Source organism: Argentina silus, assembly GCF_951799395.1.
Source record: "Argentina silus genome assembly, chromosome: 5".
Classification (NCBI taxonomy): domain Eukaryota; kingdom Metazoa; phylum Chordata; class Actinopteri; order Argentiniformes; family Argentinidae; genus Argentina; species Argentina silus.
The window spans coordinates 16015803-16032693 of record NC_139659.1 but is presented as its reverse complement, the minus strand read 5'-3'; the positions used below and the strand labels follow the sequence as shown (position 1 = coordinate 16032693).

The 16891-nt window shown below is 40.9% G+C and overlaps 3 protein-coding genes across 3 annotated transcripts; all 3 read right to left on the bottom strand.

The window, feature by feature from the left end:
• Nucleotides 1-269: 269 nt before the first annotated feature.
• On the bottom strand, nucleotides 270-2105 carry m17 (IL-6 subfamily cytokine M17). Its single transcript, XM_083669505.1, has 3 exons — nucleotides 2024-2105; nucleotides 1500-1648; nucleotides 270-1068 (listed from the first exon to the last, which is right to left on the bottom strand). Exons 1-3 carry the CDS (start codon nucleotides 2079-2081, stop codon nucleotides 622-624), a joined length of 654 nt encoding a protein of 217 aa, XP_083525631.1. The 5' UTR covers nucleotides 2082-2105; the 3' UTR covers nucleotides 270-621.
• Nucleotides 2106-6782: 4677 nt separating this feature from the next.
• Nucleotides 6783-11023, bottom strand: taok3b (TAO kinase 3b; the record flags this gene model as incomplete). Its single annotated transcript, XM_083670888.1, has 8 exons — nucleotides 10907-11023; nucleotides 9497-9733; nucleotides 9141-9269; nucleotides 8692-8895; nucleotides 8176-8415; nucleotides 7405-7617; nucleotides 7110-7292; nucleotides 6783-6944 (listed from the first exon to the last, which is right to left on the bottom strand). The coding sequence occupies exons 2-8, from the start codon at nucleotides 9680-9682 to the stop codon at nucleotides 6783-6785; spliced, it is 1317 nt and encodes a 438-aa protein (XP_083527014.1). The 5' UTR covers nucleotides 9683-9733; nucleotides 10907-11023.
• LOC310805174 (heat shock protein beta-1-like) lies at nucleotides 10600-16529 on the bottom strand (the record flags this gene model as incomplete). The annotated part of the gene is made up of 6 exons (XM_083670753.1): nucleotides 10600-10635; nucleotides 10907-11041; nucleotides 11193-11211; nucleotides 15334-15486; nucleotides 15894-15957; nucleotides 16139-16529. 6 exons carry the CDS (start codon nucleotides 16527-16529, stop codon nucleotides 10600-10602), a joined length of 798 nt encoding a protein of 265 aa, XP_083526879.1.
• Between the last annotated feature and the right edge of the window lie 362 nt (nucleotides 16530-16891).

The following is a 16891-nucleotide window of genomic DNA, read 5'->3' as shown; positions in this document are numbered from 1 at the left end:
CACACACACTCACTGTACATGCACATACAGTACTATATCTGACCCATACACACCAACACCCACACCTTGTGACTGGCCAGACAGCCAGCCAGTTTCACAAAATCTTTCCTATCTGATGCTGTGCTGTCTTCAATGCGTCATAGTGAGCTGAGATCACAGAGTCAGCGTCTCAAGAGCTTCCTGGCTGACAATAACCTCTCATGTTGGGACAGCCTGTGGACAGTATGCTACTCTTAAAGTTTTTACAGAACTTTTTAATTTCTCTCTTTTAAATGTACTGTGCTCAGCAGGTACATATAGCAGGTACATACAGTATCACAAATATCACAGTATCTCAGACCATTCAACAGTATTGCATGACCGTTATATTATTGGACATAATTTAACATATTATCGACAAAAACATTTTATGTTATTCAAGGTCTTCCTGTTTTACAAAGACACATGTAGAAATAAATAATAAATAGAATAAATAAAGACCTAGACAAAGATCATCAGTCAGTCAGTCACCTTGATACTCAGTTATCCTTTTGTCTCAACCTGGCAACTCATAATGAGTGTGCATGTGTAAAAGTGACTGGGCATGTCCACTGGATGTCATCCTCAGAAAAGTGCACATTCCTAAGTCCTCCTTGTGCAAACTTGGCCTTTCAGGGTCCTTAGTTCACGCGTAGCCTGTGACAGGAATTCTTTGAATCTCCTCAGGACCACACAGCCATAAACCTTCTGTTGGAATACATTCTGGGAAGGGGGGACTGATGTCGGCCCATCTACAGGTTCTGGTATGGGCATGTTTGGGAAGACAGTTTGGTAAATGCAGTTTATTTGGTTGGCCAGGCCACTGGTGTGGTTATAGGCATTGGTTAGCTCGCTCAGCAGGGGGCTTGAGGTTGTCTGTAAGTCTGTCTGTTGCTCGGTGACCCTCCTGAGGTGTGGCAGAAAGGCCCTGAAGTGGGAGTAGGTGCTCAGCATCCGCTCGGATGGATCCAGGCCAGAAATGTTTGGGTCAGGCACGTTATTGATTGACATCTTGCAGAACAGCTCTGACATGTCTCCCTGACTGGCCTTCTGCAGATCAATTCACAAAACGGAGTGTGATCAGTTGGGATCCAAATTCAAATGGATTTGGTACAGGTGTAAGTTATATCTCACAGAACATTAAAAAAAGCTTCTAAGCCCAAACCCTTTGATAGGCACAGCACATTTCTGACATTTCAATGTTGATTACACAAGCAATAAGAGCATACATTTCTAATCACATTTCTGTCAGGTATTTCAATGTTACTGTAACCACTATGATTAAGTGTGAACTATGACAGTCAAGTTCAGTCAAACACACTGTTAAAACTGTCAACCAATGGCTACTCAATAAAAAATATACAGTATTTTCACTGTATGCCTACAAGTTACTTTAGATTTTCCACTAGACTGTGCTCAGATTCATTGCATGAGGCTACATGATACTAGAGAGAGAATTACACGTATGATTCTCTACTTACATATGTTTTTAGGAGGTCAGTAGATTCCTTGTGTGTGAGCCTGGAAAGCTTCAAACTTCTTTGCAGGGAACTCCCACAGTGTTGTCTCCTACATGATGTGTCGCCTCTTGTTGTATCAATAGCCATAACCAATAGGAGAGAGAGCAATGCTAAAGAGAAGGAGAAATGTGACAATTGTGATCAATGACGCAAACATCCTTATCACTCAGTTACATGACTTGCTGTGTTCCATGAGAATCTAAACTACACGTACTAGAGAAGTACTGAAATAGTCAGACATGTTGCAATAAGTTGCTTTGTTATAATGAGCAGAGGACCTAATTTGCACCTGTAAAGTACAAATGCATTCATTCATTCCCAAAATAGGGACAGGTGTCCAATCATGCAGAGAATTAATACAGCCACAGTACAGTACCTGCCCCCAGATGGAAAGTGATATCACAGCAAAGCAAAAGATTTTACATATGTCCAAAGAGAGTTTTGCAGTAGCCTATATGAAATAAATATGTTGTTATTGTACTTACTTGTTGCTGGTTGTGACATGGACAGCTGGAGATACATGCTCATTACATGACCATACATTTCCCACACAGTGATATAGGCCAAGTGCTCAGACTAGTCATGATCACTCCCCTGAACAACTTTTTAAAGACTGAAACCACACAGTTGTCATCAGAGGAAATGACGTGCTGTGAGTGAAGCAACTAAATTTCCCAGAATGTTTTTTTTCTTCAGAAATTATTTTTTTGTCATTTTCATATGGACATAAATAAGTATGTCCCTCACTGACTTCATTATTATTCAGTATGGATGACGTTCATTTATCTACAGTGTGTATGTATTGCAGGTGTGTCTATTTATGATTAAATTGAACATGTACATACATTCACACATCTGACATCTGAATATTATATTCTTTGAGTTCTATTTTTGTAGCAAAGTGTACAATAGTTAGTAATTTTGTAAGCACCTATGAGGTAATTTGTTTCACACCAATGACTGACATCACCATCCACTCTGAGTTCAGCAGTTCATTGTAGATTTGTCAGTGCTATCGCCCCCTAGTGAATGACTAATAAGTTGCATTAGAGTAAGTCAGGATGCAAGTGATGTGATGAGTGTGGTTGTAGTCATGTCTCAATTTCATGATAAAGACATTATTACATTCTAGCTGATATCAAACCGTCTAAGCTCAACACGACAATGCTTTGATGTCAGATTAATCATTGTATTCAGTGTACCACATGCAGTATGTTGGTCAAAAGTAGGCCTATCTCTGAACTAAAGACCTTGAACTTTTTTTCTAATAGTCTTATGAAGGATGTTGCATGTATTATTTGTGTCCACTCTTATCTTGAGTTTATGATATAGTTGTGAGTAGTCGAGAGCTACACGGGTGCTGACATTACGAGAGTTCTGTATTACTGTGCTCTTATCAAAAATGGAAATACATTAAATAGATTGTGTCCGTTTAAGACCCTTTACACTTTCTCAGATTCATGAAAAACAAGCGCATGTGTGCTTACAGTACAGGAAGCTGTGAGTTCACAGGAAGAGTTGCTCCATCAGAGGCTTTCTCTAGTGCGTAAAGAGAGGGTCACTGGGGTTGCTTAACTAGGCCAGGCGACCATGTCACCACAACACATGCTGAGGGTAATGCCCTCTCTTTGTCAGTATAACACTTTGTCAGAGATGCAAGTTTTTCATCATCTGGGAATAGTTAAAATGCTGGTCAGATGATTGTTGTAGTCAATAGATGGATTGCCTCATTGTTTAACCGCAGACCAGACTTCGATGTCAAACACTGATCAGTGACGACTCATGAAATTACACCGGAAAAGGTTTTCCTAAACTTCAACATTTTGAAAAACATGATGGTCTATTGCAACTGTTTATTGGCAACTTCTACCTGACTCATCTAGCCTCTGGGATCAGTGGAAATTTCACACTGTGCCACTCCCATGCAATTCATATTTGTGGGTCTGGTCATAGAGGACTCTTCAAAAGACATGGGGGATGATCTCATGGGGATGACCTCAGACAGATATATCTAATGGTTTACCTAGTAATCTCCATCATCACTTAGAAAGTCACTAAGGATGATGTGACAAGGGAAATAAGCAGGCATAGCTATTCTTGTCAGGCAAAATATACACAGTACTGGTGGGAGTAGCAAACTATAGTCCACATAGAGGCTTCCAACGAGTTATTGATGTAAACTTAACAGACAGATCAGACAATGTCTAAATCTTTGTGAGGTAGGTTTCTTTAGTCTAGTGTTGCTATGTGTGAGAGTCATGTACGTTGGGTGGCAGAGACTGCATTCATTTCACTTTTCATGACTTTGATCTACTTTACAGAGCTGCATTTCAAAGGTGGCTTATTTTTTTCCTGACAAGACACCACTGACTGCTTGAGAATAGTAAGGGGGAACCCAGACGCTGCCACAGTCTCGTCAGCATATCTCAGGTAAGGGTAGACCACCCCTACCACAGCGCTTCTACCATCCCTGGGTACTTTCCATTTGCCCAATGGTATAAAAGCATTTTGCTGCTGATGCCCCAGCCACTCAACAATTCTAGGAACTAACAATTGAATTCGTGCCAGTTCATACAGACATGAAGTGAAAAGCCCCTCCCCAAGGACATCAAAGACACAGGAAGCACCACATTGTAACTTCTCTCACCACAAAGTTACAGCAACACTATGGGAGATTTGGACTGTTCCCTCTGTTGCATAAAGTATGAATTGCAAATAGGCCCATACAGTATGTATAATATATATAGCATTTGACCATATGGGATAGATGAAAATGGTACCACATTCATTCAGGGGAGTATTGACATTGGATGCAGGATGTTGATGCAGACATCTTGTTTCAAGGTAATCTATTTTATTTCATCTCTGTACCACACAGGAAATGTTGTGTGGGTATGTTTAGGAAAGTCCCCTTTATTCTAGCTAAATACATATTCTTTCTAATAACTGTAGTCCACACAAACAGCTTGGTTCATTACAGGCCTAAACCAGTCTCCCACATGTTCCAAGAAACAAAAGCATATGGATCTCAACCATTTTGTCAAGAAAGCTTCAGCTGTTACCAGATAAAGAGCTTCATGGTGTCATGAGAGAGGTAAACTACCACATGTCATATAGCTTGGTAAAGATGTCAAAGGTCACAAACACATGAGGGGCCTTCTGACCTTGTAACATGCCCTATCCAAAGTAAAGTAGATTACATACTGCAAATGATTCCAGAATGTAGGGCCTATGGATCACCTGTACCCCCTGTGAATCTGGCTATTCTATGTCATCAGTATAGGATATGAGGGAGTTATCAACAATGCATTAAAATATTCCATGAAGTGTTTATAAATGTAATTTGAATTTCAGAAGTTCTCTTTAATGTCTGTGTGTCAGATGTTATACAATTCTCACTTAACCAGTCCAACTCTATGAAGAGCATGACTTTAGATCATTGATATGAGTTCTAGGATTTAATAACAAAAGATTTGGGGGCAAGTCAGAGAGTATCCGTGAAATTACCAGGGTTGCATTCAAGATCTCAACAATGTTCAAAACTGCTCACACTGAACACTTCAACATGTTTTGTAACATCCATGGACAGGCATTCAATCTAGTCCTCTGTATACTGTATGTCAAAGAACTACAAAGGCTAATGGTGGTATTAGAAATCGAGCACCTCACAATTTCCTTCCTAGACATTGTAATAGAAACATTGTGCAACCTCAGGTTCAATTACGACCATGAACACTGCAAAACATTATAAATCTGGTTACTAAACACCAATGACTTAAATGCAACCCAGACCATAGCAACAACCGGCTGGGTTAACCATAACCAGACAGCTTTAAGAAATCAATGAGTCCATGTACTTACAGTAATTCTGTAATAGCATTATACTGCATTTATACAATCTGATAAAAGTTGTTAGGGGTTTGGATTTTAAGTATGTGTATCTACTATATGACCATGTTCTATTTATAAGAAAAGAAAAAACATATTTCTGATTATAATGTGAAGTTCCGTCATCAGTAATGACCAATGCTTTTGTATCTGCTATTAATGTTCTCAAATACAAATATTTATATCAAAAGTTATACAGCACAATTCTCACCATTTCTCTTTACAAGACCTTTGATTAGTGAACATCAAATGATTCACAATTTTGGATGGAACATACAATGGTGCTGGCCGTGCTAAACAAAATAAATAGAACAACAACAACAAATAAAAACAGCTTGGTAGGCACAACTTAAATAAAGGCATTTGTGAAATTGTCATATTAAATATGGCGCTTATGTCCACTATCAATAGGCATTAAAACAAAAATGCTATGACCACTTTTATTTACAAACGGCTAAAATCTCGGACAGATTCATGCTTCACTTCACAACCTGAATTTGTCTTTAAAGTGCATGCAATAATAAGCAGTTTTTACTGAGTTGAATCATTGTGATAAAATACACAGCTTGATCAAACTGATGCCAATTAATCCTAAATACTGAACAATGAATAAAAGAAAGTACTGTAATTTCTTTTAAAAAGTGAAGGACCATACAGTATGCTTTAGCACAATATGGAAGTATGTAAAAAGCTCTCCATAAAACTGTCTACATACAAGATCTCACACCATTCCAATACCCTCTGTTAGCTTACAGTATATACATACAGTATTATTCACATTCAGTGAGAGAAACAAAGACAAAGCAGCTAAACACCACGGTGGAGTCCGCAGCCCACATTCCACAATCGCAATGTCCCTCAATGTAACATACGCTTTAAGCATCATATGAACATGATGGGATAATACTTAAACATATCAAAGTGCTATTTTTTACTAAAATTTCCTGAATTTACTCAATTCATACCAAAAGGAGGATGATGGCATGGGAGGAGAAAGTCTGTTCTTATTTTTGATGTTCATTTCTTTCTTGTAATCGCCAACGCATTACTTTTTGAATTACAGTACACACACTTGGTTTGACTTGTTGTTGTGGATTATTTTGTTTTATTTTCCTCCTTTGAGTGTCACAAAAGAAGTTCCCATTGCACATAACATCTCAATGCTATGATGTGATATCTAAAAGACTGTTGAGAAGGGGGGGGGGGAGAGGGAGAGGGAGAGAGAGAGTTTTCCAGCGTTGTCACTGTGGATGTGACGATGGTCAAGTTGACAGTGAGTCAGTGCAGGCACGTGTGTCTACACCATACATCAGCAGTGAAGAGTCAGGTCCTCCACACACACACACACATCCACTTTCATCTGTCGTCCTCCTTGGGGAAGTCCAGGGATCCTAAGCTCCCAAACCCCAGCCGTGAGCTCTCTGCATCAAAAGTGTCCATCTCCCTCTCCTGCCGGTCAAACAGGTGCTTGATTCTTTCAGTGCGCTCCTTCTGAAGTGAGGCCAGCTCCTCTTCAATCTGCAACCGTAATTATGATGTATTACATTAACGATGATGTATAATAGTTTGACATATGAGCATCTTACATGTCTTTCCTTTTGAGAGTGAAATGTAAATGTAACTTGTTATGTAAAAGTTTACTCTTCTTTACCTGCTAAAATAACATAAATAACAGAAACCAACCTTCTGCTCCAGGTGGGCTCTACGTAAGGAGACCTTCTGCTCCAACTTCTGCAGCTCCTGTTCGTGTTGGGCCTCTGTCTGGGCCTTGGTCTTGCTCTGGTAGGCGTCCAGGAGCTCCATCTCCTGCTGCAGCTGCTGCTTCAGTGCTTGGCACTCCCCCTCCTGCTCCTCCTCAAGACGCATCTGTAGACCATGAGAGAGAAAATGACCAAAAACATGCTTGAACATGCTTACAGGTACATACTGTATGAACTGTCGTAGTCATTTGTTCATCTTCAGAGTGAATCGTTCGTACCGCTTGTGAGGCCATCATCTCATTGATGCTCTGCTCGTACTGTTCAGCCAGGATGGCGAGCTTGCGTGTCTGCTCTTCCTTTAGCGTCTTTAGGATGGCCTTGTGCTCGCTCTTGGGGGAGACCTCAAGCTGATGGTTCCTCAGGGCTTTATACTGCTTGTTCTGCACCTTACATGTGTCCTGGAACTGTTTCTTGATCTGCATCTCCAATGTCTTCAGAGGGAGAAACAAATATGTAGTAAAAATGCATCTGAAATGCATCTTCATCTTCATCCAACTATTGAATGTATGGTTGGCGTGAGCATGGTTTGATAAGTCATCCTAATTATTGATCTTAAACTAGTACCTGTACATAATCTGGAACTGTGTAATCCACAAAACGGGTCATAGCTCTGAAATCTCTTTTTAACGTTTGGATTTACGATGTGAGACCCACATCGTAACTAGACCCACTCCTGCTGAGTTAACCGTAAACCATAACCTCATGTTTCATCATTGGCTCATAGTAAACCAAATGTACAGTATATCTGCTGTACTGTATAAACCCTAGCTAAATGCTAACTCTGACAACTATTGAAGTTGAGATTTAAAACAGTTAAGGTAAGGGTTATGGTAAAGGTTAGTGTTGGGGTTAGATAAGGGTTATGGTTACGGTTATGGTTATGGTTAAGGTTAGGGTTAGGGTTAGGGTAAAAGTGAAGGTAAGGGTTCGGATTTAGGGAAGGGTCATCCCAAGGATCCCACTTAGCATCTACCATGAACTCTACGCACTTTGAGGTTTCTGGGCTGCTGCCGCTGCTCCAGGGCATGTTTCCTGTGCAGCTCTCTCTGCCGACGGCCGTTGTACTCCTCCTGGTTCTCCAGCTCTGTCTGGTGCTGCAGGCGGATGAGCTCCACACGCAGCCTCTGCAGCGTCTGCAGCTGCCGCCGCTCCAGCTCCTGAGTGGACTCATCCTGCCGGATCATCAGAGCTTGCTCCATCTCCTTCTGGGTCTTCTTTTTATTCAGCTCCTGTAACATGTGTTTGTCATGTTTAGATGTCATCACGATGTCATCAGTTATGAGGGTTTTTTTCAAGATACACTGTACTTCTATTAGTCTTTCTACAAAGTAAACTAGCTAACAAAAGAAGATGGGATACAAGGTCTGTCACTGGAGCACGTGCATGTGAATTGAAAATAAAATCATACTTTAGCTGATAGATGTAAAATGGCAGAGCATCATGGGCACTGTACAGTACTGTATGTTGTGTGGGTGTGTTAGCGAAATGTCGGATCGGAACTTTACCTCTCTCATTTGCTCCTGCTCAAACTCGTGCCTCCTGACCAGTGTCCTGCGTTTCAGGGCCCGGCAGCTCCTGTCGTAGACCATCCTCTGCTGGGCCAGGAGATGGGCCTCCTCCTCAGCCTGCGAGCGCTGCACCGTCTCCTTGTGCCTGGACAGACGCTCCTGCTTCTCCTCCTTGGGTGTACTAGGGTCCTCGCTCATCTCCTGTAACACACAGTACACAATCAGGGCTTAGTGCTAAAGATAGCCACACCAAATGTCAAATCATTAAAATGTGTAAATGGCAATGTCTTGCTTACAGTAGGTAAGAGGCAAGGTTTGAAAACAGGATCAAATCCTGTGAAATACGACCTCTGCTCCTATGAATATGGGTCATGTTAGAAAATGCATCAGTGTTTCTAGCTGCTTTATTTATTAAAGGAACAACTGTAAACGAAGACTGTGTTCACCTCTTTGATCTTGTCTTTGCAAAGTCTGTATTCTTTTTTCTGGTTGTCCAAGAACATGGTCAGCTCCTTCTTTTGCTGGGCTATGATCTGTTGCTGGATCCTCCTCTCCTCGGATGTAGCTGCCTTGATCTGTGTGTGAATACACAAACGTGTTCCAGAATCATGACTATTGTCACCTCAATGAGTTGTGCTGTCAAACATTCTGACATTACGCTGACGAGGCATATTGGTACTAAATATGCCATCTAACAAAGAAGCTGGACCATCTTCAATTGTACAGATCATGCATACCAACCAGGACCTACTGTACTGTACTGTACTGTACTGTACTGTACTGTATGTAGAGTATCCTTCACCTCTTTGTCGGTGTGAACGGCGTGCCGTTTGGCCAGTCTCTCCAGTTCAATGTAAGTGTTGTTGGCGTGGGTCTCCACTTCCTTCTGCAGCCGGAGCCTGTGCTCATCCATCTCCGCCTTCAGCCTGTTCTCCAGGGCGATCAGCTGCTTCTGGTGCTGCCGCCGCATGCGCTTGTACCCAGACATCTGCTCCCGCAGCTCAGAGTCCTGCTCATGCTCCTGGATCTACCTGGTGACCTGGAGCCAGGGGTCAGGAAGTAGAGAAAGGGAGAGAGAGAGGAAGAGAGAGAGAGAGAGAGAGAGAGAGAGAGAGATATCAAAGTGTTGCAGCCTGAGAAGGAGGATTATAGCCAATATGAACATTCAAACTGAATGTTGGACAAACAAATAGAACTACTGTAATACACAAACAAATACATATTGGTTTGCATGCAAAAACATAATGCATTGCAATTATAACAATAACAATAATTGTGTATACCTGGGCCAAATTGAATATCTTTGCTTTGGCTTTACTTTAAGTGGAAAGAGCTCACTGTCGAGCACAGGGCTTGAATGTCACCCTGTAAAGAGTTTCCATACATGGTTCCATACATGGTTCCATCCATAATACACTAACTATGCTCAAATTACAACTGTAGTCACTGAGCACATCCACAGAAAGTCCAATCAATTAATTATTTCAATTATTTCAATTATTTTAATTAATGAAATAATACGTGACTTATGGCAACAAAACAACACACACACACACACACACACACACACACACACACACACACACACACAAACATATATATATATATATATATATATATATATATATATATACCTTGTATATATAGAAACAGTCTATACAGTATATATAGCATGTAATTAGCTACAGCTTGCTACAGTGGATAGCCTTGGTCAGGGCATAAGAATCTGCACTGATTGATCATGGCCACTTGGCTCAGATTTTATACAAATATCATAACACTAGCATCCATATATCAATAAACCACTTATACATGAACATAAGGGGATGCCTTGAACATCATAATAGACATATAACTGTGTAAATATAATTGTGTCTATGAAATATGTAGCCAGAAATGGAAGGCTCAATAGGAATAAGCCTTGTATGCAAGCCTGCTATTCTGAGATGGAAATGGTAGAGACATGGCAACACACTGCTTGAAATCAAGAACAAACAGACATGACATCTAAACAGATATCGAAAGAGATTTAGTAGAATGTCAAACAATTACACACACATAGAAGAAGAGGCAGAGAGGGAAACGGAGGATGGAAAAAATGACACTCATTAACGGGATCCGGTTGCCATGACTACAGATGTGCAGCCGAGAGGACGGAGAGAGACCCCCCCCTATTTCTTATGCAAACGGCGGGGAGAGGGAGCCTGCCTACCAAAGATGCTGATTTGATGGTGGCAAAGCGTTCACAGATCTTGCAGTCGAGAGCCCGGCTCTTGTGAGAAGAAGTAGGCCGCAGCTCTGGCCTGGCGTTCCTGTGCACAGCCTCATCCCTCACGCAAGCATGGTCCTGCAGGGGGGGAGGAAAAGGAGGAGAGAGAGGGGGTGGGCGCTTCCCAGGCCCTCCGCGCTCGCTGCTGCTGCTGCTATCACTGCCGTGTCTCCCAGCATCCAGCACACATCCTGCTTTAAATGCATCCTTCCCCTGCGTGGTCCCTCACTACGGCCTGCAGCTCCTGGCTAAAAGAGAACAGGGCATGGCAGAGCGATCACAGGCACAGTCAGGAAGGAGGCAGGAGCTGAAGGCAGTCCTTGTCTCTGGCGTCTCCACTTCCTGAGGAGGAGGAGGAACCAAATGGATCCGGTGGGAAAGGGTGAATTATGCAATGCCTATCACACACAATCAAGGGGGGAAAAAAGAAGAGGAGAAAAATGACAAAGAGAGATTGTTTGCCCTCCTCTTCTTCACCACAAAATCACATCAAAAAATTATGGGGAGCTACATTTCTTTTTCCTGTATTCCCATGATAATGCATGATGTGATCTGTGAAAATATGCAAATCAAAAGAGACGCATCCAAAGCCTATTTATCCTGTGACAATGGTACAGTAATTAAACAGATGTTCCCTTCTACTGTATATTCCAATGCATTTTCAGTCAGATATTGGTGCTCACTTGTGCAGGATGGTTGCTTCTAGAGCCTTCTATGTCATCTCTCCATCCCTCTCACTCCCCTTTCATTTAAAGAGACACTGCAATGTTTCATCCACTGGATCTTGTTGAGGAATACAATTGGTGAGCTCCAAATTACCGGTCTAATGTCGCCTCTTACAGTATATGTAGTGTGATTGAGCCTTCATTTCAATCCGTTTTATGTTGTCTGAATAATCCTATACCAGTACCTTAATACCTAAGCATCTACAATGGAATTGATAGTGTGAAATCATATGAATATATGCTTGTGAATACTAGCTCAAAAAATCTGCAATATATTTTAAGTGGCCTGTCCTACTGCACAGATTACGTTCTTAATCAGATTACTTTCTACATATATTGCAGTAATTTGCATTTATTTAGTGAGCATTTTAAAAGGATATACAGTAGAAATCCAGTCATCTAGTTGTACAAAAGGATTGTGGTTTGTTTGTTTGTTTGTTTCTTGCTTTTGCTTCCCACTTCAATCTCAAAGTTATAATCATTCACCTGATGTGATGTGACTGTCTTCTGATTTACCGATTAATGTTGCTTTTATCCGTGTCAGTTTCTTTCTGTGTATGTTGCCTTATTTAAGTGGAACAATAAGAATTACAGGTTAAACAAAAAACGGGATACCATGAGTGATGGATACCTTCTGTATGGGTCATTCTTGCCTTGGGGGTGGTTAACATATGACAAAAGAAAGCACCCAAATGAATAACCACTACAGACAAAATGTCACTCAATGACAATATCAGTTGAGTGTTAACACCTATCCTTTTTTCCCACCTGAGACCCACAATGCTAAGTGGTTTGTCACAACAAGCTACTGGATCGGTCAACAGCAGAATGGCAGCATATCAGTTAAAAGGGGATATCAGATGCCCACAATATAGCAGTGACTGATGGGAACTCATTACAAGGCAACTTCATCATCGTCAACAGCAAGAACTGAGGACTGGGAAGTGAGAAAAGTCCTGCAATATTTGTTTAAATGTTGTCGTTGCTTTACCCTAAATTTGAATGTAACCAACATATACAGTAAAACATACTACTGCATGTGACCATCCTCAACTCAAACACTGGGTGCCACTGTTTCCTTAAACACTCGTGGTCAGGTTTTAGCACTAGATCTCCTTTCATTCAGTGTTGTTTCCCTCTGTGCCCCTCTAACTTGTGACTTGGCATTAGGACCTGCCTGAGCCACTGAAGCAGCTGCCCTGACATGTTTAAAAAGCTGTCACTGTCCACTGTGGATGTATCTAATGACTAGGACTAATGTGTACTGTACAGGCATGTTCTTCTTCAACATCACTCATGGGCTGCTTAATGAAAACAGTTGAACATCCAAAAGTTTGTATAGTTATGGTTCATGTATGTAAAACTTGGACAGCCTTTAAAGGTGCAATCTGTAAGTCAAACAACAACAAAGTGGGCTACCCGCCAATTTTTTGGTAAACAGCTGAGGGATGGGGCTGGAATCTCAATTTCATAGACTGAGCTATGGATAGAAGGATTGACCATGCATGGGATCAAAATTATAGTTTTAACCATGTTTTGAAGCTAGACAGTGTTTGTTTACAATTGCATTGTTTACAAACAATGGAGTAAAACAAGCTTATGTTTTGGGTTCTGATGGGTTAAGACAGTTGAACTAATCTCAAAAGGCATTTCTAAGTTATATTCTTATATTCCTATATTCCTATATCTTTATAGATGGCTATATATTGTTAATTTAAAAGTCAAAAAATCGATGTAACAATTACATATTGCCCCTTTAAGATGATAAATCAAATGGTTAGCCTGCTGTGAACTACACATGTGTACATGTTGTTTTATTGGAGATGGTCTTAACTGGTTCAGTTGCAAAAAAAACAACAGTTGTTTGTAACCACCAGACTTGACCAGACATCTTTACAACCTTGTAGAGCAAATTACGCTATTGACAAACTACTTTTTGGTATTTTCTCAACATTATGGATATCTTTAAAATGTTATGATTATTTAATACATCCTATCATACAGGCCTAGTCATGAACAATTATTAAAGCTACCTATACTAAAGTTATGCAACAATTTCCTCATCGGCAAGATAGTCAACAGATAATGGACTTCAGGTTTGGTTCTGGTTCTCTTACAGTACTACTGATTCTCTTGTCATTTCGTAAAGCGTCTTACATGGTTAATTATACTTTCACATGAGGGAAGTGATAGTTATGGTGTGTATTAGGCCATATTCAATCATATTCTAAAATAAAGTGATTTGCTTAGAGAAGCAAGTTTCAAGGCTCAAGGGAAATGCAGGACAACAGTGCCACCATGAGGAAAATACGCCAATTCCTAAAGGGTCATATTGTATGGCTCAGCAACAAATATCCAATATCCTATTGCTGCAATATTATTTGTTTGTACTTGTCATGGCACTGCTAATAATTACTCTTAGATAATGGGATGAGGTGCCTCCCAAAGCTGACAACTTGCTTTTCACCCCATTATTTTTACAGCATATTGTGTCAAGGAACTGATTTACTGTAGGAATCATGTGTTATATCATTATATCATATATTAATTCTCATGCAGTTCTTATACCTTCCATCCATATCCCTGGGTTTATGTTCAGTCTGTGCTGCTGATGTGTGTTGTCTGATGCCTGACTTTCCCTGTCTTGTGTTAGATTGGCTGGTCGTCTCATTGCCTGGTCATCTCAAGTGTCCTCCTAGTTGCTTGAAGGCCTATTTGACTGCTGGCATCTCCTCTGTTGACTGTGGTATTACTTTACAAGTGCCTAGATCCCATATACAGTATTCTGTCTAAGTCACCAGTAGCCTCTTAACCAATCCACTCTGACCCTGCTGGGTCAGGCATAACTTCTGTCCTCCCCTGGGCCACAAGACGATCAGAGTGACACAGTCATTCAGTACCCATAGACTCTAGTGGGACTGCAGCCCTCTTCAGCTCAAGTGTCCCCAGTCTGCGCGTCCCACTGGTCTTCCTCACTCATTTTTGTTTGACCTGTCCTCTAGCCGATAACGACCTTCAAACAGCATCTTTATGAAACACTCTGCAGTCTACTTGTACATCAAACCTCTAGAATTATCAGGCTCTGACTGACCACTCACAAACTATATTACATATTTTGTGATATAACATTATAACAAAACAGATGATTATGTATTGCTTTTATTCAACATTAAAGATATGGAATGCATAGAGATAAGAACCTTGAAATGCAGGCTTAGTAGAACTGTGGTATGGTCATTGTAATGTTGTCATTGTTACTCCCAGATGATTTATCATTTGACAGTAAAGAGATAGTAGCTACATCTCATCTCTCACAATCAACAGTCTGTCTGATTATCATGTTCAGCTTGGTTTTGCTAATCGTTGTATATGCCTACTGTACATGTAATAAAAGCATGCCAAGCTTGTGGTTACTATGACAATGAATCAAGTTCAGGGGTTTCAATATCATCCACTAGAGACCACTCAATGTTTTCTTTAATGCAAATGAAATCATGAAGCCAAGAAGTGACATGCTGTCCATGCACACATGAATAAGAATGTTTGTGTCAAAAAAAGTTGTTGACACTCTACTGTATCAGGTATCCAAAATAGAGCAATGCTTTTAAGTCTAATTATGATGGAGCTTCTGGCAACTGGTTTCACTTTCCCTGCTCCTGTTCTTGCTTCATCTGAATAGGGATCATAATCTCTCCAGGGAGGTTGGTGACTGACCCGGGGAGGGGTGCTTCTACAGACAGAACACCTTCACCAGACAGAGACGAGCTGATGTGGGTCAAGTCCACACCCGATGGCAGCCTTCAAGACACAAGTGAGGATTTACTCACAACACAGGCATCAACTTGTGTGACTTCTTGAACAAACAAATGGTTCATTGTTGCATAAAGGTAAACACATTTGACTTAATTCCCATGGCTGTTATCTTGAACTATTGATTCAAAATATGAATTGGACTGGAAGAATTGTTACTTTATGTCATGAGTCTAAATCCTCAATGATTCAGTGAAGAGGTTACATATATCAAGCAACTTCTTTACAATTAACAACTTCTTTAGAATGTCCTATTATAACAACATTCAGTAATGACTTTCAATTCTACACATTCTTTACTCTTCTAGACCCTATTGTTGAGCTCTTCATTTTCATGGATGGTTGAGTCTTTATCAAAACGTTGTTAGTCACCTAATTTCTATTGTACATCTTACCTATATTTCCTCGTGAAGCACCTTGAGACTGTTCCATGTTCATCCTGTCTTTCTTCGTGTTTACCTGGAAATGAACAAGAGAAATCTCTTTTTATCCCTTTGATAAACAATTGAATTGTATACATCAATATACAGTATGTGCCATCCTTGTGACAGATTTAGAAAATCTAAGCAGTTACATCTGTTTGCCAGTCAACTCCTTCAACATTTTCCAGTTTGTCAAACCAAGGAAATATTTTCTCTACCTGATATTTCCAAGAAGCCGTTCTTGGTTGTGATTGTGATCTCCTCTGGAGTGAAGTGATTGACATCTAAGCTGATCTTCCAGCTGTCCTGTCCTGTCCTGATCTCTGACACTCCTCCCGACAGTTGTCTTTGGAGCCTGGGGCTTGACACTGCAGGAGGTTGAACACTGGAAGTGGTGAAGAGAGGAGAGCGCATGTACCCCGGCCATGGGGAGGATGCTAGCCTTTTCCTGGCCCAGTCTATCCAGTTCACATCCCCAGGTTCCAGGAAAGGAGGCAGGCCATAGTCCTGTTCGAACAAGCGGTTAGGCTCTGTCCATTCACGGAACGCATCCCAACTTACATCTCGGCGGAAAAGAGGACGTGGTAGTATCTTACTGTGGTCAGCCATGGCGTAGGAATCGCCTGAGAATGGTACTGGAGAAAAAAGTTCTAAAAAATGTGGCAGCCAACCCTTTTAGATTTTCTGAATCCCTCGTGAAAACGGATCTTATGCCAATGCCTGAGTGAGATTTAATGACTTAATTACCCACCACACAAAGGGACTGCTCTATTTTTCCTAAACAGTTTAGAAAGTCTGCCTCATCGTGAGGAGGGATTTCCATGAACAAACAAGCTTTGTTCAGCTGTGGAGCATCACTCACACCCTTTATATACCCAGCTGATCCACTTTAGCACCTATCAAGCAGTAAGCATTATCCATGGGATGAGAATGAGCTAATGGGCATGGGCCAGTGTTGTTGCTCCTCTGTT